General features: G+C 36.1%; 1 protein-coding gene across 1 annotated transcript; it reads right to left on the reverse strand.

Moving 5' to 3' along the window:
• Positions 1-66: 66 nt before the first annotated feature.
• Positions 67-25,933, reverse strand: ace (angiotensin I converting enzyme (peptidyl-dipeptidase A) 1). The gene is made up of 25 exons (XM_052570987.1): positions 25,556-25,933; positions 16,998-17,168; positions 16,827-16,914; positions 14,691-14,834; positions 14,418-14,609; positions 13,455-13,552; positions 13,201-13,373; positions 12,046-12,269; positions 11,825-11,969; positions 10,926-11,024; positions 10,718-10,840; positions 10,419-10,630; positions 9,398-9,534; positions 9,158-9,316; positions 8,872-8,959; positions 7,452-7,595; positions 7,083-7,274; positions 5,437-5,534; positions 4,839-5,011; positions 3,707-3,930; positions 3,477-3,621; positions 2,165-2,263; positions 1,939-2,061; positions 1,626-1,813; positions 67-511 (listed from the first exon to the last, which is right to left on the reverse strand). Exons 1-25 carry the CDS (start codon positions 25,763-25,765, stop codon positions 312-314), a joined length of 3,849 nt encoding a protein of 1,282 aa, XP_052426947.1. The 5' UTR covers positions 25,766-25,933; the 3' UTR covers positions 67-311.
• Positions 25,934-27,806: the final 1,873 nt, after the last annotated feature.

A 27,806-nucleotide genomic window follows, 5' to 3' on the forward strand; every position in this document is an offset into this window, starting at 1 on the left:
TTGTTTTAACTAAAGGCTCATTTTTATAAAATGTTCATGCACTCAGACAAAACACAAAGCCAGAACGTCTGTATAAATCTTTATATTCTGAAGCTTTACAAGTAAAATCAATCAGAATACAGACTATACAAATAACTGAAAACAGCAGTCAAACATTATTTTTAACAAATAAATTACAAGTCACCTTTCATTGCATAGTCAAACAAATCTGACCAAAAATAATAAATATACATTACATTCAAAAAGAGGTGGATTTAGTCAAAAAGTAAAGACTGCATGGTAAGAATAGAATGTCTTCCTTTTAAAGGATTTTACTTTAGCTCCATCTGAGACATTGATTTGTCTTGTAAGCGTTTAGTCTTCCTGTATCTGTAGACTAAATAGATAATGCCAAGTAGGAAGACGATGCTCAGAACCAGGAGAATCCACTGTCCCGCCACAGCGCCTGCCTCATCCACACTCAAACCCAGGAAATTGACTGCTTTCGGCTTCTCTTCCATCACTGAAGTGACTGAAACCAACAGGTGAGAAGTGTGTGAGCATCTGACTAGTGCTATGGTCCGGATATTTGTTATTGATGATAGTTTTACTGTTGTGCATTTTAACAGATACATAATATATACCATAACAGAACAGAATAGAATGGAATGATACTCAAATTCTTGGTGTGATCAGTACTGGGGACAGATTATTTTACAAATATTCCAAATTGTGCATATAAGTTGGTTGAAAACTATCTTTATCAAGTTATGAATCTTTTGTTTTACATTTATTGTATTTTATATTACTATACAAATATAAGTCTTGTGTGATGGTAATGACAGCAAAAGTTGGACAAAGATTCTGTTGTTATAAAGGAGAAAGTTGTACAGTATCAAGTTTAAATGAAATTGTAATCCTTATGAAATTCTTAGACACGTTTTAACAAAGGTATTTTATGAATTTTTTAAATGTATATTATGTTATACAAATTATTGGTGTGATGATGGTAATGACAACAGTATTGAGGGCAGAGATTCTGTTATAAATAATACAGTTTAACAAAAACATATACAATGTTTATACAGTATATGTTAATTGAAAATTTGATCTCTGTAGTCTTATAACATCTTTTTTATAAATGTATTATATAAATGTTATAAAAAAAATTATAAAAGAGAAGTTAAAAGTATGGTTAAGGGGATTAGTCAGAAATATAGAAATTCTGACATTTTACTTTTCAGCACAAAAATAAAATTGCAATGATAGAATTACACATATTCCTGAATATATATATATATATATATATATATATATATATATATATATATATATATATATATATATATATATATATATATATATATATATATATATATATATATATATATATATATATATGTAAAGATGTTTTTTATTTTTTAGAAAATAAACTTTCCCAATTTGAATAATCACCCAAATCCAGTGGTTTTGGAGTTTCTTGGAAAGTCATAGGCTTACTAACATTCAAATTTTACTCTGCTCCAATTAATTTGACTGAAATCCATCCAAGTTTCCCAGCTGAAGCACATTTATTTTTCAATAAAACACAGGAAATTGAGTGGTAAACCAACATTTGAGTTTCGATTCACAAACTCTAAGCTTACTTTGGTAAGGTGTCCAATCGTACTCTGGCCATCCCAGGACTTCACCGTTCTTTTTGTTCTCCTCTTCAAGCCACTCGATGAGCGGCTGGAAATACTCCATCAGAGGCTGGACTGACATTTTGGGCTGGCCCGTAATCAAAGTCATGGCTTCGGGCCAGGGTTTACTGAAGCCCATCTTCATCACATCACTAAGGAGGAGGGAGTACAGCTCTTTTACTCGGGAGAAAAATTATGAGAATCTATAAAATCTTACTGCTTAATTGCTCCTGGTGCTTATAAAAACTGTAAACTCAGTTCTCAGTGATTTACTGACCCCAGGAGTTTCCCTGCTTCTGTGGACTTGTAGATGTCACAGTTGTGGAGCGGAGCTGGCTGACCGGCGGCTTCACACAGGGCTTTGTGGAGCTGGAACTGGATTACAAAACTCACAAAGTACCTTTTGGAGCCAAACCAAAAAAAAAAAAACGGTCAATCCAAAGTCTTATTTTATTACATAGATGCAAGATCTTTCCACATTAGTGGTGTATTTCATTGTGTACCTGACGTAGGGCACATTAGCTGGGATGTGAAACTTTGCACCAGGGTCGAAGTCTTCCTCAGTGCGCGGTACAGGTGGACACAATCCCTGGTACTTCATTCTGTTAGTATAATATACACAAATTCAGCTCTGGTACAACTTTTCATACTGCACAGCTTTGATGTTAATATAACTGGTTAGCTAACAGCAGTAACAGCGAGGGGTGTAACAATACCTCAATATAGACCAATGAATCAGTTAGATGACAAACAATATGATGTATAGATGCAACACTTCAAAAAGAAATCATACATACAGTATTTTTTGAGATGCACATTTATTTTAACACTCAAATTTGATACATCTGCATTGCCTCTGAGCGGTCATTACATATTTGAGAAGTTTTAAAACAACTTTATTTTTAAAATTGCATCCTCTATTTATGTTCTATATATGTATTTTTTGAAAACGTGGATGAAAATTAACCTAGACTAATATTCTTTTTTAATGAACTGTGTTATTATTTTTGTTATTATTATTTGGAGAGGTACAATTTACTGTACAGTTTTAATACATGGTATAATTTCTTCAAGCTAATCCGAAATTTTATTTTCAAGGGTTGTTGTGAAGACCGTTGACCATATGATTTGCAGGCAATGAACCTTTTTGTTTCGAAGTGGTTGAAACGCCACACGCTGGCGACACCTGTTGGTCAAAACTGTTTAACAAAGACAGCTTTAACGACCCCCAAAACCAAATGTATTATTGAAATTATACTATCTTAAATGCATATAATCAAAACATTAACTACCGTTAAATGAAATATGAAGAATGCAAGCCAATAAAATTCGGAAACTTTTGAAACCATTATGATGTAACGAAGCATCGTTTACGAAAATCACGCAACATTGGCATCTTACTGGTTCGAAAACAAATAACTAGGTGAAGTGACTCTCACAGAAGGTCTGGAGATGAACAGGTTCATTTTGTGATCTGGTGAATAACACCTCATACTTCTGCTGCTAAGCCTTAGAAAAGGCACAAATAACACCTCATATTAAGGCTGAGAAAACAAGCGCCACGCGTAATTCATAAAGTAAAGTTAGAAGAACCTGCAGCGGCTAACTTCATATTTAAATAGCGGTCTTTTGCACATTAATATTCACAGACAGTGTTCCATATCACGATTTGCAAGTATACAGCCCTACTTTTCATTTATTTATCTGAATTTTGTCCATCCACTTTTTACTTATTAGGCCTACCTAATCATAGAACCCAATTCAAAGAACCCAATTAATGTTAGTTAACTTATGGATGTATAGAAAAACAATTACCTCATGTTCCACCACTCTTTATTGTACTCTGAGCTTGAGATCCTTCCATCAAACACCTTCCACCTCCACTGGTCCATTAGATAACCGAAAGGCAGGAAGGCAATCTTATCCAAGGCAATGCTCATCAGGAAGTTGATGGTGCTTTCTACAGACCAGTAAGACACTTAGGGTTTGAACTAGCATTTCATGTGTTTTGATGCAAGCGTTTTTTGAAGATGCATGAGCTGTACCTTTATTGTCCTCCACCTTATCCAGCAGGCCAATGCTCTGGAGATGTTTAGGTGTGGAAACAGACAGGGCCAGAACGTCACCGATGGCCTCGTGGAATCCAGGGTTGGCGCCGTCGCGGAAAGAGATGGGTTGATCCTTATACTGCAGGAAGTACTGAACGTGGCCCATCTCATGGTGCACGGTGATGAGGTCGTCCATGGTCACCACTGTGCACTGCTTGATCCTTGGGATAATAAGAGAATGGGAAAAGCTAACAATGAGGTTCACAGAATAACGCATGAAAAGGAAAAGGAAATAAATTGTTGTTTCAGATGTCTTTACAGCTCTAGCATCCTCCCTTTATCAAATGAACAACAGTAGTGGTTGAAATAAGGGTTTGTTTGGCCAGGCAGACATTGTAGACAGTTCATGAGAAATAGGCTCAGTCCAAAACTGGTGAGCTGCCTTGTTGTGCACTGACTTTAGGAAACATAGTGACTGAATTAAGACACAACCAAACATTCAACTGTCCAGATAAGCTTTATATATTAAAAATATATTTTCATTTTTTCAAATTGCAATCGCATGTTATTCACAATTACATTAAAATGTATTAGATATTCATTTTACATAAAGAAAAAAATGTATATAAATGTAACTTCATTATTGACCCACTTAAGAACATATTTATATGTAATTTCAAAATAACTCCCTTTGTCCCATTGAAATATGGTTAAAATGTCACTTCTAGTGAAATTTGTATGCCATTTAATTTGTAATTACTCATTTGTAATTAAGCTGCAGTTTACTAACTTTTAATATCAAATAACACACTAAAGTTAAATGTATTATCATGTACTTTACATGTATGTTAATCCAAATAAGTGTACTTTAAAGCACAAAAAAATAAATATCTGCAAGTACGGTTTTAAAAACGTATATACTTTTATTATTTGAAGTACACTACAAATGCACATTCATATCCATGTTTATATCCATTATAATTATATTACACAATTCTCTTACATCGGATAGATTTTTGGACAAACTATTTTTTATTCCAAACGGTTTCGCATCTTTCATTATTAAACTACTATATCACACCTCTTCTGCTTTAGTTTGGACCATCTTACTGTGATATGAGGCTTGTACCTGAAGTCTTTGCGGTTGTAGAAGTCCCAAGCAGAAGCATGGCAGACCACTTCACGTCCGTCTGTCGGCTTTTCAAGCATGGACTTGCTCCAGAACTCAGGAGGCATGGGCAGAAGACCTATAGAAGTGAAGAACCGGTCTGATTCCTCAAACATCCGCTTGGGGTCCCAACCCTGAAGAACCAAAGAGCACCTCACAATCAGAGGACACCTTACAGACATTTACAGGTATGAGTGCCATGTATGTCCTTCATATACCATTACACAAAGTCTTCACCAAACAATATATCATTTACATAATACATTTGTTTGCAATGTTTGTATTTCAATAATACAAGGAGATTTTGAATGCACACAGAGGCAAAAAATGTGTCTATCATACCTGTTTGCACTCCATGCAAACAAGATGCTATTTGTTGCTATTTAGGCTTGGTGCAAACAGTATATCAACCACTATTTACACTCAGTGTATACAGCATCTACCTTCTTTGACACCTAATGTAAACAGCCACTGCTTTCAGAAAACATGGCTTTTTCCAAGATATCAGACTGTCGGAATAGAAATAGATTAAAGAATGTGTTTTTCGTTGTAATCTTACTTGAGCTATCATGGCTGGCGTGGCATCCACTTGTGTGGCATCGGGGTACGGAATGACAAGGTCCATGATACCAGACCACGTTTGGGCCCACATATTTCCTGAGGAAAACCGAGCATAGAAAAACATCAGCCAACTGAAAGGCAGGATGTGAGAGATGGTGTAGTATCTCTGACCAGTGGCACTGGAGGAAACCGCTGGGCTTGGAATTCCAAGCCATTTAATCTCCAGCCATGTGGAACCATGGCATACACACAAACGCAAGTACCACAGTGCAAATGTAGTCACTGATATGTACACACACACACACACACAGTCACGCTTGATGATTTTGAAAGCACATTAAATCCTGTCGATTGCTTTGGAGTTGCCGCAAACAACTACAGAATATCAATGTAAACCCTCAAGAAAAAAAAAAAAGATGTGGACAGTGTTTGTTTTTTAGCCGGACAAAAAAAATATCCTGGCCATTTTCAGTGATTTTAATCTTTCATAAATTTGACTCATTTCAGTGAATTCAGGAATGAAAATGATTTATTTTTTTTGCATAAATTATGTTGATTTTTTTGTAGTTTTTCATGTTTAATCATTACTGTGAAATAAAATTTGAGTTTAAATAATTATGTAGAGATGAATGGTTAGGAAAAGATTTGAAAATGTTCAAATTAAGTAATTTTCTATCTTTGCATTGAGGTGGCATAGGATACAGAATTCAGATTTGGCTGACAAAAAAAACAACATTTTATCATCATTTACAAAGTCATGTTGTTCAAAAACGTTATGATGGTTTTTTTCCTCTAACACCACACCACTCCATCATTCTCATTTAGATAAAAACATACATTTTGATAAAAACTCCTTGAGGTCAAACAAAATCAAAATATTTTAAGAAAAAATAATTTTTCATTGGAACGTTTTAGAGTTGAAAGTTAAAGGCTTGAGGCTGTCATTGTTTGATATATCATTTATATCACAGTATGAGATTATATCTGCCCAGCACAGGACTGCTCAAAGTATTCTACATTAGACTGATAAAGAAACTTGCATGAATTAGAAAATCAAAAGCTTGATGCACAAATGAGTTATTAGAAGTAATAAGCATGAAAATGTCAGGGTGCTGCTGTCATGCTGATAGAAAAAAAAAAAAAATATATATATATATATATATATATATATATATATATATATATATATATAGAGAGAGAGAGAGAGAGAGAGAGAGAGAGAGAGAAATGGTATCATCTGCTTTATGGATGAATGTCTCAGATCATCTATCATGTCTCAGAGCAGCCGAAACAAAAAATGTCAAATAAATAAAAAACATTTAAAATGATATCTAGTATTGCTGATTAGTCAAATGTAAAAATAAAATGCTGTATACTTGTCTTCATTGTGTGTATTAAATATATTTTTTAAAGCTACAGAAGTTATTAAGTCAAACTCAGTGAGTGATGAGGTTTATTAGGCTGTTTTCAGTTTATATGGCACCTATTATGCAAAGTTCACTTTGACGTATTTTTTATGTGTCTGAGGTGTGTATGTATACACAGCTACTCTATTATGGTAAAAAAAAAAAGTATTATTTTCTCCATAAATCATAAACAGCTGCTTTGTCTATGTATATACACTATGTATATTTCATCTCTCACCGAGCAGATGAGCTGGAATTGGTCCTTTAAGGTTGACTCGTTCTGCTCCGTATTTCTTGTGCAGTGCCCTGCGCACATAGGCATGAACGTTGATGTAGAGCGGTTCTAGATCTTTCCACAAGGCCTCCAGATCCTCCTCAAAGGTGGGGGTCTCATACAGAGAGCGCCAGAATGCCCCATTATCCGTGTGACCTGATATTAGATATACAATCAACACTGGAGCTTCAAATACAATCAAAACTCTCAGGAACTATTCTTAATGTGAATAAGTTTATAAAATGTGTCCTGAAAATGTAATTCACAGAAAGATTTTAAATATCTTTCTCCAGCTGTCCCATTACTAAAAGTGCTTTATTTTCAGGCACTTACCATTGCTCTTTGCAGCTAAGTTGGCAAGCTCCACGTATCTCTTGTAGCTGCTGCGGAGCTCTCTGCCCGAGGCATTACGCCAACCCTGCCAGGCGAACAGCAGCTCATCGTAATCTCTGGACTCGGCCATGATCTTATTCAGATCTGAAAAACAAAACACAAATGCATCAAATAGCATAAGGGGTTATAGTAATCAATTTGGCAGGCTGTGATATGAAAACAAGACTCTGTAAGCACTTTCACTGGTCACTGTTCACTGGTTAGCATAACCAACAAAAGACAGAAAAGGACACCGTTTCTGAGTTTTTGCACAGCATGCATGTGCATAACTTTTTTTATTCATTTTTTTATTTTATTAATCTTCAAAATCTTGTCTAAAAGTGTTCAAATATTTTTTTTAAATTTTGAAAGCCTCTTTTGTTCACCAAGGCTGCATTATTTGATCAAAAATATTATTACACTTTAAAAGAAGTGTTTTCAATTTTAATATATTTTAAAGTATAATTTATTCCTGTTATGCTAAGCTGAAATGCTAGTGCAGGAGTAGGCTACATCGGTCCTGGAGTGCCGATGTCCTGCAGAGTTTAGCTCCAACCTAGAAAAAAACTCACTTGTCTCTAGCCTTAGTAATCCTGAAGTCATTGATTAGCTTGTTCAGTTGTGTTTGATTAGGGTTAGAGCTAAACTCTGCAGGACAGCAGCACTCCAGGACCGACGTTGCCTATCCCTGTGTTAGTGTAACCCCTCTTTCCCGGGTTCTCACCACCACACCCCATTCTTGCTCCGAGTGGGTCTCGAAACTGGGCTCTGGCATGGGAGGAGGATGCACTAACAAGGAAGCTAAATACTGCAACCAATAGCGTATGTCTTGAGATTAGAGGAGTGACGTTTTACCTGCACAGCATCTATTCGCTGGCCTCCGTTACCCTCACCCCCTAAACCTCACCCTATCTGGGTCACGGCACCAGTTTTTATCAATTATTATCAATGTTGAAAGCAGATGTGCTGCTTAATATGTATTATGTGGAAATTATTATACTTTTTTGGGTTGCACTTTATTGTACAGTATGTGTATTTTCATGTACTTATAGTGTACTTACAGTGTATTGTAGTGTATTTATCTAAGAAAGTTCTGGTAATACAAGGTAACTACATGGGGTAGAGTTAGGTTTGGGGGTAGGTTCAGGGTTAGTCCCTAGTTATTACATAGTTATTGAAATTACTATAATAAGTACATAGTATGTAAATGAGGAACATGACTGTAAAATAAAGTGCTATCCTTTTTTTGGTTAATAAAATATATTTATTTTGTAACGTTCTTTATTGTCCCTTTTGATCATCTTGTTAAATAATAATAGTAATAATAAAACTTCACCCAAATTCTTGAACAGTATAGCGAAATTAATAAAAGTGAACTCACCTGGATCTAGAGGCAGACAAGTTGATTGATTTTTGCAGACTGTGGCTACACTGTACAGGGTCTCCATGGATGCTAGCAAATTGTTGTACTATGAACAAGAAAAGTATATTAGGAGTCAAAAGGTAGTCTTTCAAAAAGTCCAAGTTAAATTCTAACAAAAACAACTATAACCTTGCCTTGCATTTAGAACCTATCTATCTATCTATCTATCTATCTATCTATCTATCTATCTATCTATCTATCTATCTATCTATCTATCTATCTATCTATCATCTGTCTGTCTTACCTCTATAAGATCTTTTTCAGAAAGTGCAGCTCTCTCAAGGTCACTCAGTTTGGTCAGGATTCTCTTCACCGACTCGTCCTGGAAGTCGCTGGTGTCGAACTTACGGGCCTCTAGTCCATAGATCTTAGTGTGGTTGGCCATCTCCAAGTTCTTTTGCAGCTAAAACCAAAAATTGCAGCATGAGACTCTGAGAATGAGTGGTGTTGTAGATGAGAGAGCAGGCCGGGGGCCGGGGCTCACCATGATCTCCTTGTTGGCTTCAGTGATGTCAGTGTTGTAGGTCCAGGAGGCCTCAGTGTAAGCGTTCCAGACCTCCTCCGCCGTGCTGTTGTATTCCTCTAAGAACTGCTTGGCCTGCATCTCATCTGTTATTTTACCTGAGGCATTCAAACAACATGAGGATGAGTTCTGCTAAAATATCAAAAACAGAATCTGAAAAAATAAATCAAGGCTGATAACAACATCATCATGTCTAGCTTTCACATGAAAGAGAGAAAAATAAAATCATCCCTATGAAAAAAAAACATGTGCAAGTATGTTGACGTACACTTTTAAAGAGTACTTAAGTTGTACTTAATAGTACTTATTAAATGCAAGATCGCTTAAAGGTAAAGTTTGAAAGATTTTTATTTATGTTTTTGTCAAACTACATTCCCTTAACCCACTTTATTGGGTTTTAGTAAATAGTAAATGTTCTGCTGTAATGGGTTTAACACCTTCAAAGAAATTAGTATTTGGTTACAGAAGTGCATGTTTGCAACGGTGCTGTCAAACAATATACTTAAGCGCAGACTTAATGTGATGGTTTTGGACGCTTCATTGCATCTTCATTTCAATTAATTTAAAATGCATTATAGTTTATATAATTATAATAATATTATTAAAACATAATGACTTAAAGTGTACTTTCATTTAAATTATACTTTTATAAATTTTACACTATTACAGTGCACTTTAGTCATGAAAGTGTATATTGTTTAAGTACACTTAAGTGGATTTCACATCATAAGTACGTTTCTAAAAATATACTTTTAAGGTTTCAAGTACACTACATTCAGTACAATTAAGCACACTTGTTTTTCACAGGCCTGAAAAACATGGATTTGGCAACTCTGGAGCTAAGAGACGCAACATTTCCACCGGGTGTATTTACGTGCAGGTCAGTGGACACGATTAAATACGTTATTTGTAGAATGTTATTTATAATTAACTCAATTAATTAGCTAAACTAATAAAAAAAATTGTTTGCACACATTCTTACCGATGTCTTCAGGGTAGCCTTCTGGTACTGGTGGCACCCAATTAAAATCAGGCCAGCCCAGCGTCTCTCCTGTTTTCGCATTCTGTTCCTTCAGCCAGGTAGTAACTGGCTCAAAATAGCTCATCAGGGCGCTGGCGTCCATTTTGTTAGTGCCCAGAGCCTCTTGTAGCACCTCTGTCCAAGGCTTTGAAGAACCAGCCTTCAAGACTTTCCTTCCGAACAGAATAAAGTAGCACTTAATCTCAAAGTACAGAAGATACAGTGGTTTCATTCAGACCCACTTTACACTCTATACATACTCTAAAACAGCTCCAGCCTCTCTTGATCTGTAGATATCACATTTGTGCAGAGGTCCGGTATGTCCAGCAGCCTGACATAATTTCTGATGGAACTGGAACTGCAGAATGAAGCTCACAAAGTATCTATGAGAGGTGAAATGAGAGGAAGTAGTTATCTTCTCTGTGTATTGATTATTGATTGCTAATCAGCTCATGGTGATCAGCCCACCTGATGTACGGTGTGTTTCCAGGAATGTGATATTTCGCTCCAGCATCAAAATGCTCCTCTGTGCGTCTGGTTGGTGGACAGATGCCTTGGTATTTTGTTCTAACAAAGGGGAAAATATTCACATTCAATTCAAGAAAGTACTGTTGGTTTAAATTTAAATACAAATACCTCGTCTTAGTTGACTGACAGCATTAAAAAATAAATATTTACACTCCTATTGAAAGGTTTGGGGTTGGTAAGGTTTTAATTTGATTCATGTGTTAAAAGTTTCTCATTGTAAGCAAGGCTATTTTAAATCAAAAATGCAGAAAGGAATCATAATATGCTAATTTACAACAAAAAAAAACATTATTATCATCACAGTTTAATATTGTTTATATATATATATATATATATATATATATATATATATATATATATATATATATTATAAATAACAATACTTTTTTTTTCAGGAATCATTACATAATAGAGTTCAATAGAACAGCATTTATTTAAAACGGATATCTTTTGTAACACTATAAATGCCTTTACTGTCACTTTTGGTAAATGTAATATCCCCTTGCTGATTAAAAGTATTAATTTCTTAAAATAAATACATAAATAAACATTTTACTGCCCCCAGACTGTGGACGTGGGAGTAAGCAGCAAAAAAGCAATAACAAAAAAACACTAAAAAGGTTGATGTATCATAAAAAGGTAATAAAGCTATCATGACCTGTTTAATATTAAACAGTTGTGAAAAGGAAGTGCACATAATTATCTGCTTGTAGTGTATTTCAATTATATAAAAATAAACTATAAAGTACAGGACAGGGATGCCGTAATGGCACAGATGATTGACTGCTGACCTCAGTGTTCCACTATGAGACTCTGTTTTGATTTGTGTTTTACTGTACCTGAGGTGCCACCAATCTGCATTGTAACGTTCAGGTGGTGTTTGTCCACTAAACACACCCCAGCGCCACTGATCAATAAGGTATCCAAAAGGAAGGAAGGCGATCTTTTCCAAAGCCATCTTCAGCAGGTAGTTGATGTCACTCTCTATGGAATTTCAAATAATTAATCAGCTGATCTCAGGTTTACACTGTACGTATCATTCTGAATGTCTTTCACCTACCAGCATCATCGGTCACTTGGTCCAGGAGGCCGATGGTGTGGAGATGTTTGGGTGTGGACACAGAGAGAGACAGCACATCTCCTATGGCCTCATGGAAGCCAGGGTTGGCTCCACTCCTGAAGCTGACCGGCTGCTCTTTGTACTGGAGGTAATACTCCACATGTCCCATCTCGTGATGCACGGTGAAAAGCTGCTCCATAGTCACAGTGGTGCACTGCTTGATTCTACCAGGGAGCACACGTTTTGCTATATTACTTAAGAATATGTTTGATGGTGATTTGTGTATTTTTTTTATATTACATTTTACAATTCCTTTACAATCCCAATCCCTTCCCAATCTGACAGTATGAAATATCATTTCCGCCACAGAATAAAAAAAATTCTTAAAATACATAAATAAGATTATTGTGGCTTTTAATCGCACAATCATATATATTTTTTTTTTATTCTGTATATCTCAAAATTGCATGATTATATGATCAAATACAAGTTCACAATTATGAAAAAAAACCATGGGGAAAAGTGTTCAAATTACAAATTTACATAATTTGCAATTAAACAGCCATGCATTTGTTGCTGCCGTAAAGCAATCTTTGCTTTTTGTAGAAGTTTGTTTCCGCTCAACAAACTTACAAACTCCCAAAACAGACACTGGGGAAAGATACAGAAACCGTCCGCTTTATGAGATGTCCGTGAACCATCAGCGTGGTTTTTAAAACTCACATTACAAGGTACAAAACAGACATACAGTTGCTTTAAATTCTGTATTGTTAATATTGTTCATTGTTATTTTATGTGAACTATAGCTAACTAAAATCAACAAACAAAACCTTCCAAAATGTTCCAGCTAATTTTGTAACTAGAATATAATGCAACCTAAATGCACAATTAGATTAAAGCATGATTGGAAATAATAGATATTTATGTACTTTTTTTTTCTTTACACAATCCATGTCTCATCTCCCAATTACTATAATCTCAAGCATGCTTTCTGATGACACTGTTGTCTTTTTGGTAACCAAGTGCAGTTACTTTACGCACATGCAAAAACTGATTTAGAATGACAGAATACCTCAGGGAATATGCAAGCATTAGATATCCCAAAACAGTTTGCCACTGTACAGTAATATGAACTACTGTACTGAGATAATGTACCTGAAGTCTTTGCGGTTGTAGAAGTCCCAGGCTGAGGCATGGCAGACCACATCCCTTCCATCAGTGGGTTTCTCTAGCATGGCCTTGTCCCAAAACTCAGGAGGCATTTCGAGCAAACCCAGAGAGGTGAAGAACTCCTCAGCCACCCGGAACATGTGAGTAGCATTATAACCCTATGGGTACCAGTCACTTTATCAGTCTCTGGAGTGCTGAGGATGTTATTACATTATAAAGATACAGTTCTGTTCGCTTACTTTAGCAACCATGGTGTCTGTCACATCTACATTGGGCTTATTAGGAAAAGGGATCATCATGTTGTAGACGTTGTTCCACGTTTGTGACCACATATTGCCTGAAACAGAAACCAAACACAATAAGAACATATGATAAAGAACTACAATGTCGAAAACCTGAAAACCTGAATGTTTAATATATGAAATTGCATTCATAATGCATTATATTACAAAGTCAGAATTGTGTGATGTAAACAGTTACCTGTTGATAGCTTGCAATAAAAAAAAGAAGTCTAAATTGGAAGAGGTAAACTAATAATTCAGGATTGTCACGAGATGTAAAGAAAAAATTCCACTATATCTTAAATGATGTTCTGTGTCTAATATCATGGTGGAAATTAATAAAATTTTTAACATTATTGGTAAAAATAACGCTTTATAATAACACTTTACAATGAGGTCTTATTACTTAATATTAGTTAATACATTATATCTTTTCATAAACAATTGTCACTAAAGTTATAATGCATTATATCACTTGTATACTCCTTAAATCTGAAATTGGTTATTTACTGTGTTTCAATGCATTATATAGATTTTATAGATACAGATTTTAGCATTGAATTTAGGATAGTTTTATGATGTTTTATAACAGTTTTTATGAGACATAACATGCATTATTAGGTGCATTACAAGGCACAATTAATGCATTAAAATCATTGTATAATGCATTATTTATAAAGGTTTCAAGGGAAGTGTTACCAATGTGACAAATAACTTATGCCTCTCTATTGTAAGTTTCTTCGGACAAAAGTGCCTGCTGAATGTACATTTGTACAGTAGATGTAAGCAGTCTGAATCTATTTTCCTGTCTAAGTGGGTGATTTTTGTCCAGAATATATTGAAATGAAGACCAGATTTTATGCTTTATGTCAAAGTCTGACTTTGCAGTTGTGTAATATTTTTCACAGTCGAACGACTTACCCAAGAGGTGAGCGGGGATGGGACCCTTGAGGTTGATGTATTTAGGACCATAGTAGTCGTAGAGCTTTCGGCGAACAAAGGCATGCAGGTTTTGGTAGAGAGGTTCCAGCTGTTTAAACAGATTCTCTAGGTCTTGCTTGAAGGTGTCAGATTCGTACCAGGAAAGCCAGTAAGCGCCTGTATCATCAAAGCCTGGGGAGAACAGATAAGAAGAACGGGCATCAAATCTCTCTTTCTTGATCTTTCTCTCCTCTACGAGAATTACACACTCACCATCCATCCGAGATGCCTTGTTGCTGAGCTCCACAAACTCAGGGTAGAGGGATCTGAGTGGGACTCCTGAGGCGTTGTGCCACCCTTCCCAGGCATACAGAAGCCTCTTATAGCTTCTTGAGGTAGCCATTATATCTGTGAGCTCTAAAAATAACACGAATGACATAAATGCATAATAATTAAAGAAATATGGTTAACCCCAAATTTACTCACCCTGAGGCCATCCAACATGAACTGTATTTGGAGCAATTTTATGAATGTGTATTACATTTTTAGCCAGAAGCAGTGGTTTGAAGATAAAAATGTCTTAATGATGGATTTGTTTATTAGAAACATGCAGCCTTTCGCTTCATTAGATGTTAATTTGGATACGTGTGGATTATTGTGATGTTTTTGTCAGCTGTTTGATTCTGACGGCACCCATTCACTGCAAAGAATCCATTGGTGTGTAAGAGATGGAATGCTACATTTCTTCAAAATCTTGGATGGCCTGAAGGTGAGTACATTTTCATTTCCAAGTGAACTGTTTTTAACACCAACTCTGCAGTAAAACAACTCCTAGTTTGAGATTTAGGTCTTGCAGATGAGCCCCAAATGAAGAAAAGGCATCTGTTTACAACGGTGTTCCGGATTTTTGTGGTTGATACAAGCTAAATCAGTGCAGTTTCTCAGGAAGAGCCTTGAATAGAAGCACATGTAACACATGTTGATTTTAGCACTGGATCATATGACTGGATCCATGAAGTGGAGGACAGGAAAAGTAGGAAAGAGTTAATGTACATCAGCTATAGTTTAGTGTTGTGTATTCATACAGAGTCAGATTTACTGCTGCTTGTTTGTGACTTTTATAGTGTATGTGTATTTAAAGATGCAAATAAACACGTCTGCTGCAGATACAAACAAGTACAAAGGTATGGAACATTGTTAGAACAAACATGTGATTTCATCCAAATAAGCAGATAGTTTTGGATTTTGAATGTTATAGAGATCAATGATGTTATTAGCAAATGTGAAACTGTTGTGACAGGGATGTAATGGTGCACTCTTCAGATAGAAGCAACCTTTTATGATAAGCTAAACACTTCTAGTGGAATGTTCTGTTCTTTTTGGCAAAAACCCTAAAACAAACAGTACTGATGTAAACAAACATTTAGTAAAGTTAATTGTTGAGAGTATGGCAAGTGAGGTCAAGTGGTGGGGATTTTACAGGAATTCTTTCAGCAAGTTACAAACTTAGATCCCACTTTATTTCAGACTTGTGTCTCAATCAATTTCTTCTTAATAGTAAAGTAGGCTATGTTAAGACTAAAGGATCTGAAATATGGGCATGCATAACAAGGCATTGATATGCACTTTATAAGTAATAAACAGCCAAATCAGTAGGATTCCTGGTGGGACAGTCTGTTATCTTTTAACAGTTCCTCTCTGGCTAATAATATGCATGCTACTTTAGTTAATATAAATAATCTGTGCTTAAAATAAAGTGTTACCCAAAGTTACACCTGTATATGTGCAACAAGTCCTTATTAGTGGATCTTCAAGTAATTGAAGATGCAGTCTCATTAGCTACACTTTTGCTAATTCCGCAGACAAAAAGGATAATTATCGGTTTGCAACTTTCAAACCAAGAATTTTTGTGTTGATCAATGCTGCAAATTCATTTGACCAGTTTGAACCTGTCGCGAAATCTGCATTGGGAAATCTTTCATCCTTGTGTGAAACTCCAGATTGCTTGGATTCTCATTGTAATTCCCTCATTTTGCATGCAACAATTGGCCGAACAATGGTAAATGTGACCTTAGCGAAAGGAGCAAAAAAAAGGAGTCATTGAATCATCCACTGCTGTATTTATTTTAGAGATTTTGTTTCCTGACCAATTAGTTACAAAGTATTAACTGCTTTTTTATTGATAACTGTTGTGTAAAAGCAATATCATACTTGCAATGAGGGTGTTGTCCTGAATATTGGATGAATAACAAATGTAAATTTTAAAGCCTCAAGTTCATGTGAAACACAATTCGTTCTTTTGTTGTATTGCAAGCCCTTGTACTTCCTTGTGCGCATGCGTCTGTATTTTCACCTTCATTTTGACCTTTACTGACAAACATCAACTAAAGTGTTGGGAGCGTTTCTCACCAGGCTCCAAAGACCAGCATTCCTCTGAAGAGGGACACACCTTTGCCTTGGAGTAGATGCTGTCCATCTGGCTCAGAATGGTATTGTACTAAGAAAACAAAGAGAGCGATCAAAACACATCTTGATGGTTCGTCGAGAGCTCCTCTTCCACAGCTCAAGTGGTCAACTCACCCGCTCTCTCTCTGCGGTTGGGAGATTGGCGGGTCCCAGAACATTGATCTGACTGATGATTTTCTTCAGGTCTGGATTAGTGAAGCTCTCCATGAGAGAATCACTGAAGGTAGCCTTTGCTTTTTGACCCCATGCCTCTGTGAAAGCCTGCTCCTCCAAAGACGCAGAAACCTGAAGGAAACAATGAGGAGAGTTTGATTATTCTATGCAAAATGGCCCAAATCATTATTACTGAGACAAACTGTCATTACATCTTTAAAAAAATAATAATAATCTGAAATTAATTGTCAATTGTAATTGAAATTGTCACTTCTCTTTTGAAGTCAATTAAATTAGCTTTCATGTTTGAATTAAATTTAATTAAATGAAAACTGATCATATTTATTTGTTGTTATATAGAATATAAACTGTATTAGTTCATTAATTTGTATTATTTTAATGCAAAACCTTATTTCTGAAAACAATACTAACTTGCAGATGTTGGTGTTTCTCTAATTGGTTGAGTTCGGTAAAGGATTGTAAACTGATTCAATCTCACAAACTTGAATTGGTCATTAATATGTTTTTAATTCACTGAAAAGAACCGCATCCTAAGTCATATGTTTAAGAATCAGACAAGCTGCATATTTTGGTTTTACTAAAAAGAACCAGCTCATAAAGAGGCATTTGTTTGTAAATCATAATTCACAGCATGCATTGTATGTTTTTGATTCACTTAAAATAACTGACTCATAAGCCTAATTTGTTTGTGAATATGAATGCACTGATTGCATTGTACGTTTTTGTAATGTGTGTAAAAAAGAACTCATTCTCATGTGTATTGTGTATTTTTCATTCTCTGTTAATAATAATTTCTGGCTCTTGCTCAAGCCTAGAACAGTGTGGAGTTTCTTTCATCCTTGTTATGTTATTAGTAAGACCTTGAATTGCTTTTGCAGCAACAAGGGATGAAATGAGGTGACTGAGTTCGCACCATCCATCGGTTTATTCTTTGGATCCTGAGAGGAAATCATTTCTTTTGGGGAACACGAATAGCACCTGAAACAATCCGTACTGAGGTATAAAGCACCTGCTCGCTCATATGCCATAAAACAGTGGTGTGCCTGCTGTGGAGAATCTTTTAGTCATTAAATTTCTCTCCGTTAGACATCATTGAGCTGAGAGTGTGGCTATATTGTCAGGGACAATGATTTCGCCCACACTCTGTTTATGTGAGATACTTAGGATATTTGTTGGGTAAGGGATGTGGGGAAATAGAGGTGAAGTGGATATTTGTCATTTGTCGCTGGATATTTCAAAGCTTTACAAAAGATTTACACATTCCTCTCTCACCCTAATGTTGTTCAGTTTCTTCCCTCTGCAGAACATCAAAGAAGATTTTGAGGAGTGATTGGTTACTAAACAGTTTTGGCGACCATTGACCTCCATTGGATAGCCAAAAAAATAGGCATTCTTCAAAATATACTGTATTATTATTATTATTATTATTATTATTATTATTATTATTATTTTATGCTACACAAAATAGAGAAATTCACAATGTTTTAGAATGACATGAGGGTGAGTAAATGTTGACAGAAATCACTTTCTTTTTTTTCTTTTTTTTGTGGTGAAGCATCCCTTTAAGAAAATATTCTGGAGTGGAGATTAGACCATTCAAGACCTCTCATGGATGCATGGCTTTTCAAAGACGGCGCTTCATTGTTAAAAATAAATCATATACAGTACAGTATAACCGCCAAGTTGTTCTTGTGAGTTCACGTACAGTACGACTGATTCTTTTCATGAACCACTCAAAAGAATCACAAGTTACAGGTTTAAATGAATCTGATGAATCTTTCACTGAATGAAGTCACGAACCTGCCAGAGTAGTTAAAGAGATAGTTCATCTAAAAATGTAAAATACATCTCATGCCTTGACTGTTGTAGGACCCTTGCTGTCTATGGAAAGTCAGAAAGCTCTCAGGTTTTATCAAAAAATATCTTCATTTGTGTTCCAAATGTCTTAGGGGTTTGGAACGACATAAGGGAAATTAATGACAGAATTTTCACTTTTGGGTGAACTATTCCTTTAATGAATCAAGATCTGATTCATTTGTCCAGCTGCGAGTTGTCATTACTTTTAGAGATGTACGTTTACTTCAGGAAGATTTCATATTTTAAAAAAATTACTAATTTAAAAAAGATTCTCCAGAACACACATAAAAATTACACACTAAAATAGTGCAATAAACTTAAACTAAACAACAGAAAATGCAACCTCCTATGCTGTGCAAAAATGCTCACTAACTATGCATAACTATTTAAATATTACATTCTTTTGGTGTAAATTAAAGGTGGTTTATACATATATAAAATAGATTTTTAAGGACAAAATAAAACAAACAATTATTTTTAAAATTATATTAGTAAATTTATATGTATGCATGTTTTTGTTTTTTTTGTATATGTTAAAACAACAGCAGGGTTTAAGCTAGCATTTTTACATTCTTTTTCTATTTAAATTCCTTACATTTCTAGTGTACATTCTTCCTAAATGTTTATCCTGGACTTGGGTGCGTCACTCTTTCTGGATGTTTAACCTCTTCCTGCTGTGGACGTTTGACCCCAGCATCCCTTTGCTGTTATGATAACCGCAGGGCATGATGACCCTGTCACAGCGGTTGCACTCATCAGTTCATGATGGGTTCAACTTTATTGACCCGAGTGGAGGTGAGCTTCCATCACTGATGAACAAGCTGGTGACATGTGCATTTATCTCTATTATCTCTCGTCCTTCACTTGCATGTTCACACTCAGTTTTCCTCCGAGATAAAGATGGCTAGCTTGTTTTTTCACCTCTTCTTCCAAGGTCCCATTTGTTCTGTCATGTTTATGCAAGAATGTGATGATGAGTCCGAACAGGGTGCAAGGTTCAAGGCTTGACATAAAACAGTAACATCATAACAGCTTGTGACTGACACCATAAAAAGGGTGATGAGCTCAGTCTAGTGTGCTTTAGTTTGACTATGAAACATCCCTGCAATCCTCCCTAAACACTTCCCCCTCTCTAATCGGCAGATATTGATGAAGGGTATGGAATGTGAGTTTTCCGAGCAGATTGTACTTGTTTTCCACCTCATTGTGTCTCTGGAGTGTCTAAACTGTTTTTAAAAGGCTCTTTTCTGAGAGCTTTATTTTTAGAGGCTAATTAAAAGAGCTCTTAACTGATTCCAGCCTCCTTTTGTCTCTCTCAAAGCAGAAATGAAATTATGGGCTACACATGGCCACTCTGCCACAGAAACTGAGTGGAGAGGGAAAAAGTGTTTCCAATGTATGGGAGTGGCATGAGAGTAAAGCGGATTGTGAAATTCACTGCATGAATAATGCAGACTCTAGGGACTCATTTACATAAACATTTCAGATTTTTTTCACAGACATCTGGCAGATTTTTTGCATCTGATTTAGGCCAATTTCAAATGTGGTTCTACTGTTGCACTCTTTAAATAATAATTCAGGGGCTTTGTAAGTATCACAATAATAAATAACTATGCTACTTTAATAAAATCTCTAAATATGACTTAAATTGGAAATCCAGCGGTTAGTTTTCTATAAATCTGTTGTCTAATTTTATGTATAGAAATTAGTTTGTGACTAATGAATGATATGTTTTGTTCAGTCAAAATATCTGAGAATGGAGAAGACAACTTCAAGAACTGCAATCAATGCCCATTCCATATCAATATTCTTAATTTTTATATATATTTTATGTTTTTTATTATTCCTTTTTTTTTTTGACTATATGATGACAATAAATGTTGAAAATAATTACTGATTGTTTGTTTGTTTTTTTATCTCATCCAAAAAACAAAATTCTTTTTTGCAGCGCTGAAATTAGGTTAGAATATCACCATTTATATCTAAATGATGACCATTTTTGATACATGAAAGATTATAGGTGCACCTCAGGTAACATAAATGTAATAAACAATTCTCAATATCAGTTTATGCTGTACATTTAGTGAATGATCAACAGAAAAGCTTATTTAAAAAATTTACGAAACTGTTTTATCATAATAATGTAATGCAGTAATTTTGACTCGTTGATGCATTGTATTTGTTTAAAACATAATCGTTGTGTGCATGGGTGGCACCATCTTTACATGGCATCATGCATCGCATCACGGTTCATTTGGAGTCGTGGCTTTCCACACAAGTTTTTAATTACAATATCCAAGTTTTCCAAGCTGCTTGGAAGTTGGAATTTTCTACTTTCTCATCTAATTTGATTTGCAGACATAAGCGGCTTCTCGCTTGTGTTATTCTAAATCGTTGCAGTCTCAACAGTGCCTGAAAGGCAAATCAGCATATGCTGCATTAGCATAACCTCCGTCAACCATCTGTTGAATGCACACCACCAAGATGCCCACGGTCATGATGACTATGAAACCAAAAATACCTACTCCAGCAACAATGAGTGGCGTCCTGTGACAGCGGTCCCTGTGGAATCAGTGCGACGGGTGTATTGCTTTGATACAGTGCTGCTTTATATTCATACACAGTAAGAGTGTGTCCCGCTCACAGGAACAACCTGGCCTTTTGCCCACCGCCTCCAATAGAGATGCCCAAAACCAGATGCTCTTTGATCACCTCGTTTGATGTGTCTGAAATAATAGACATCACACCAGGCATCGCTCAGGTTCTGCCCAGCTCTCTATAAACTCTTTTTACAGCTTTTTGTATTGAGGTTTGCTTCAGATGTTGAGCAGAGAATTTGAGCCGTTAGCGGTGCCAGCACCCATTTGAAAAGCTAAGTGAGTGTTGAGACAGCTGTGAAACCGTGTTGAAACAGCTGTCTGAAAGAGGCATGCGTGTGTGTGTGTGTGTGTGTGTGTGTGTGTGTGCATTCATCACACTGGCATCCGATCAAACTTTTAGTTCTATATCAACTATATCAACTTCTGTTTTTCTGTGTCGAAATGAACTGAAGTGCTTTATCATTTAAACATAGATTGGATGGAGAAGCAGATCCAGTAAGCAGTTTGTTTTATCATGCTGAAATGCTAAAAACTTTTTTTTCTACCAGTAAAATTATTTTTATACTAGTTTATTTACTGGGGTTGTCCCTGACTGCCTAAAAATAATTATAGTAAGTCCATAATTAAAGAGGTCTAATCTTGATTCATCGAAATTTGATAACTGTAGGCCTATATCAAACTTGACATTTTATTCTTTCTAAGATTGCAGTCCCATTTGATGTCAAATAATATTTTGAAAATTACAGTTGGGTTTTAAATCTCAACACAGCACTGAAACTGCACTTTTAAAAGTTATAAATGATATTTTACTAGAAACAGATAAAGGGAATGCTGTGGCTTTGATGCTTTTAGACTTAAGCTCTGCATTTGATATGGTTGACCACAATACCTTGATTTCCAGGTTGGAGAGCTGTGTTGAGTTACAGGCCAAGGTTTCAGTCTTTTTAACAAACAGAAGATTTAGTGTTTCCACTGGCCAACAGAGTTCGTCCTCATGCCTACTTGCTTGTGGGGTGCCACAGGGCTCAATTCTTGGCCCAATTTTATTTTGTATATTTATGCTTACCAATGGGTGCTATGTTTGAAAAATATGGAGTGTCCTTCCACCTATAAGCAGATGATATAGCTGTATTTTCCCTTGCAGTATAAAGGTAAAGAATTCTTAGGACCTCTGTTGGATTGTCTAAACGAATTACAAATATGGTTAAAGCAGAATCTTGTAGTGTTAAACGAGAACAAAACCGAAATCATTTTGTTTTTTTGTTTTCAAATAAACCATTTATTGGTTACCACCCATAAACTTGTCCATTAAATAGCTTTCTTTGCGTGGTCTTTATGCAGAGCGAATAACTGACCATGCAGTGCACTTCATGTAAGTAGTACTCTTCCGCTTGTGGTGCATTCATGAATTCTCGTGCGCTATAGAAATGACAGCGCATATGAGCAAATTTCAATAGACAAGTTGTGGGCCATATTTGGTCCACAGCCAGACTTTGGACAGCCCTGCCATAGGTGCTTTACAATAAGTGAATATAGCCATTCTATTTACAGTACGTTATGTAAATGTAGTAGATCTTTTCAAGTGTAAATAGTAGCTAATTAGATGCTATTTTAATTATAAATAGTGACCGATACTATTTGCACTTCATTATTGTTGTACTGTATATTAACAGGATGCAATAATAACAGAGTGTAAATGATTTTATTAATTAAAATGATTCATAAGCCTAGAAGATGCCTTATTGGGACAACAAAGCTCTCCCTATAGCCTCCCTACCCCTAATCAAACCACAGACTAAGCAATGATTTAGGCTAAGCAGAGGAAACGGCGCTGCCATTCTCAACACCACTGATGCAGAAAACACGAGAAACACTGTGCAACAACAATCCAGTTTAAATACTTTTCAACCAGTCCACAAATTAATATTTACAATAAATTTATTTTATTAACACTAAACCTAGCCAATTAATACATTATTCTGGAACATTTGTAAGGCAGTTGATTTCCACTTTTCTGATGTGATATGTGATGAGGAAAGGATGAAAAGCAAGTTCAGCAAAAGACAGACCTGAACCCTTGTCAATCGCATCATATGCTTCTCCCAAACACATCACTCTCCCACCTACGCCACTGCAGATGCCCACAGACTTTGTGTAAGATGAAATGAACCTGAGTGTGTTCATTCTCTGCATTTTAACTTATTTTCTCAAAATTTAGTGAGATTTTACTTTAAATTTAATGACTTTTTTCTCATAATTCAACTAATTTATTCTTAACATTTTATTTAAACTTTTTTCACAAATGTAACAAATTTTTTCTCGTAATTTAACAAGTTTTTTCTCAACATTTTATTACTAAACTAATTCACAACATATAATTTCTAATTTGTTCTCAAAATTTAATGTATTTTTTTATTTAACAGTTTTTTTCTAGTGACTTATTGAGTTTATTCTAAACATTTTCTAATTTTTTCTCAAAAGTTAAGTTTTTTTTCTTTCTCAAAATTTTATGACTTTAATCGCGAGGTTTTTTTTTTTATTATTATTGCGTGACACTAATCTTATTCAGTATTTATCAATATTGGAAATTGGAAATATAATCTGATTGCATAACCTGTGTCTGATTGGGACTTTTGCACTATGAAATGCCCAACACTTCACATCCCATAGGAAAGAAAGTCCCAAATGGGATTTCAACATCTCACTGGTTTCTTTTTGACAGCATTGATATTGACCTGTCCGTAATGAATTTAAGTCCCACCTAAATGCCCACTTCTAAAGCCCTTCCTCTTCCACCGGTTTTGTCTGGCTTGTTAGACTCCCCAGTTCTGTCCGAAACCCTTGATCCGAGATCCTCAAATCTGGACCTCGAGATCCAGTTTCCTGTAGAGTTTAGCTCTAACCCTAATCAAACACACCTGAGCATGCTAATCAATGCCAATCAATGTATTTGGGATCATTAGAAAATCACAGGCAGGTGCCTTTGATCAGGGTTGGAGCTAAACTCTGCAGTGCATTGGACCTCCAGGGCAGGATTTGAGGAAGGGGGCCCTAGACCTTCCTCCTCAGCTAAGCCTGTCCAGCTAGTGAGGCTGCTCTTTGGTGTCACCATGGTCGTCCATTCCCTTGGCTCCACCATTGACCTCTGTCCCACTTCACCTCAGTCCTCCGACGTCACCCTGGTCCTGGTCTTCTTGGGCTCCACTGGCAGCTCTGCTTCAGGTTTACGATTCCATGCATCATCATCATCATCATCTTTCCCGACCACTTCTTCATTACTGGTGTTACGTCAGGTCTGGTTTGGTTCTTGTTTTCTTAGTTTCTACAGTATGTCTGTAATTGGTGGTTTTTGTGGTTTCTGATTAGTGTGTCACTTATGTCCCGTTTAGTTCCTACTTATTCTGTGTATAAATAGCTCTCTGTTTGTTCATTACAAACACAAAGCTGTGTGCATTTACATTTACCTTTTTGGATTACTAGAAAATTTTGGATTACCCTCTTTTATTTTCATATATCTATCTCTCTCTCTCTCTCTCTCTCTCTCTCTCTCTCTCTCTCTCTCTCTCTCTCTCTCTCTCTATCTCTCCTTTACTTAACTTTACCCAACTTCTCATAAGCTGTGAAAGACATGATGACACACGGCAGTATAGACTTATAATGATTAGTCATGTCCTTTAACTCAAGTGTTACTCAATAATCTTACTATTCTTGCTCACTCAATTTAGTGGAACTTTACAGCAGTCGCCAAACTATTTACAGTTAATCTTAATACACACAAGAAAACCAAGTGGAAGACATGTAATTGTGATGTTTTGTCATACGCTGACAAATTATTACAGGCTGTTCAAAGAGCCGTTGATATGGCTGAATTATCGGTCTTTTATGCAAAAAAGGCTTTATGGCAGAACCACAGCACTTTAATTCAACCGTTCCACATGCAAGTCAATCGTGGCTCGTGTTAGATTAAGTTTTGTGCAGTGGTAGTTTTTTGGACTACACGCAGTGTTACTAGGTGTCTGTAAAACTGTTTGTTCATAGTACCTGCAGCTGCGAATTGTGATCTGTCAGGTTGGTGTTGTAGTTCCAGCTGGCCTCTGTGCTGAAGTAAAAGACCTCCTCTGCGGTTGAGTTGTAGTCTCTCACGAAATCCTCAGCCCCGGCCTCTGTCGAAGGATAATTCCCCGGGATCCACTCGGGTTTCAGAGCTGCGCTCCAGCTGATGAGAGTCAGCAGCACCACTGCCCCGTACATAATGGACCACAGCTGCGATGTGAGGAACGGGAAGAGTGCAGGAATTAAAGTTCCTCGAGGAGGCGTCTTGCCACGTTTAACGCTGGATGCTCCTGTCCTGTGGTCGTTTCCGATCTGTGTCCTTTCCCCTGTTAATCAGGCACAGAGCAGACACAGTCGGCTCTTTTAAGTGCCAGTTTAACCCAACCCACCCTCTCTCTTGAAAGATACACACAGTTGCTCTCTGTCACTCTCTCTCTTTCTGTCCCTCCTTCTTTCCCCTTCCTCCTCTCTACCAGGATCTCCCTCTACCTCTTAGTCTCTCTCAACTTCTGGATACCTGGATTTTAAAGAATGAAAAATCATTTCTTAATATCTCAGTCGTTTCTCAGAAACAGCAACTGTTTTAAGGTTTCCAAGACATTCAATCAGAAGTCTGGATATGAACTCAAAGATTTCTTTTTAGAACAAATGATCATTCATTTTATAGCTCTTTTTACTGTATGACAGCATTCGTCTGTTTTTATTAAAGAGAAAATATGCTACTTCTCTCATCATTTACTTACTACCATGTCGTTCCAAACCTGTATGCCATGCTTTCTTCTTTGGAACATAAAATATTTTGAATATTTTCATTTTAAAAAGAGCCGAAGTATTTTAATATTTATACAAACTGAAACCTGTTCCTTTGGTCCACTGCAGCAAAGTCCCTATAAGGCAAAGCAGACGTCCTAGTGGCCAAAAATGATTTTTCAAATTGTAAACAAAAGATTATTGAAGTATGATTTACAAGAAAATGTTTCTACGTCAAAAATGCATTCAATTCATTTTGATTCTTGGCAATCCTTTGTAATTATTTGTTTAATCGAACAGCAATTTCTGAGTGAAAATTGTGTTTAGAAATTTACTTCATGGAAATCAATAAAGCTTTCACAGCAAAAAGATATCACACGTGCAGCTATGGCATGAGACAGTTGACTTTTACTTGAAAGGCTTGACCTCTGTTCACCCGCTATAAAGAGCATTGTGGTTTTTCTTTACATACTGTATCTACAAGTGGTCTGTCTCTGATCACTGGAATGGATGTTGTGGCATTGCATACCATTGCATAGAAAATAAGAGTGTTGCATTTTAGGTTTAACTGTAACGATATTGTTCTGAACTTGGCATTGCATTGAAGAAAACTTTAGAGAGAAACCATAGGAAAGATGGAATGATTGTATTGCTCAATCAGAGGGTCTCTGTCAGTTTATTGCTGCATGTGACTTTGAGAACAGTCTTGTGTTGGGAATAGAAAAGGGGCGTAATCACACCTCCAGCTGAGCGTACTGGAGAATCTTTCCTAATCCTTGAGCAAACGATGTCATCCTCCTGGAATTTATGTGATGTGTTTTTTTTTGATAGGATGGCTTAGGGCAGCTTACAGTGTCATGACCATGTCCAGAGTTCTTCGCTGACTGAGCCTGCTCCCAAACAATCTGCACTGCATGACCTCCTATTAGGCATTTTTGAGGGTGTGAAAAATGGAGAAAACAGTGTGGTCCTTTAGAGAGTCCGCTTGAATTATCTTGTGCCAAGGATACTTGGCAAGTTAAACTTTACACACGACAAATCTAAGCCTTTTTAATACACACTCACTGCTTTCTGTCAGCTTGTACGCTCGTTTACAGTAAGGCAAGGCATTCCAAGCAAAACGAAACTTTACAGTTTTATTTTTCCGTAAGGTTTTTTCCAGAGGGGTTTGTTTGTTTGTTTATCATTTGCCTGGTTTATATAGCATAAAACATAGTGAAAATGAAAATCTAAAACGTTTTTTTTTTTTTCTGAACGTGCATTACTGCCCAACAGCATAGGGTAATAACTTTTCATGAATGTGCTAAATGGTTTCCATATTATCTGCCAAAACAAGACATAAATTGCTCTTAACATGCTGACAGTCAGTTTTTCTGATACGTGTTGCTTTGTGTTGCCACAGGAGTGTCTTTTATTGCCCCGAAAACACAGTGCTGTTAACTGTTAACCGGCGATAAACGATCAAATGCAAAGGTGAGACTGATATAGT

This window comes from Carassius gibelio, chromosome B12, assembly GCF_023724105.1.
Source record: "Carassius gibelio isolate Cgi1373 ecotype wild population from Czech Republic chromosome B12, carGib1.2-hapl.c, whole genome shotgun sequence".
NCBI classification, from domain to species: Eukaryota; Metazoa; Chordata; class Actinopteri; order Cypriniformes; family Cyprinidae; genus Carassius; species Carassius gibelio.

Bases quoted from the DNA above. Each gene is read 5' to 3' on its own strand.
- ace (XM_052570987.1), bottom strand. From the start codon at position 25,765: ATGTACGGGGCAGTGGTGCTGCTGACTCTCATCAGCTGGAGCGCAGCT. The intron at 11,970-12,045 runs GTAGGTGAAAGA...GAAATTCCATAG, and splicing joins CCAAGTGACCGATGATGCTG to AGAGTGACATCAACTACCTG. The intron at 11,025-11,824 runs GTACAGTAAAAC...CCCCTTTGTTAG, and splicing joins GCAGATTGGTGGCACCTCAG to AACAAAATACCAAGGCATCT.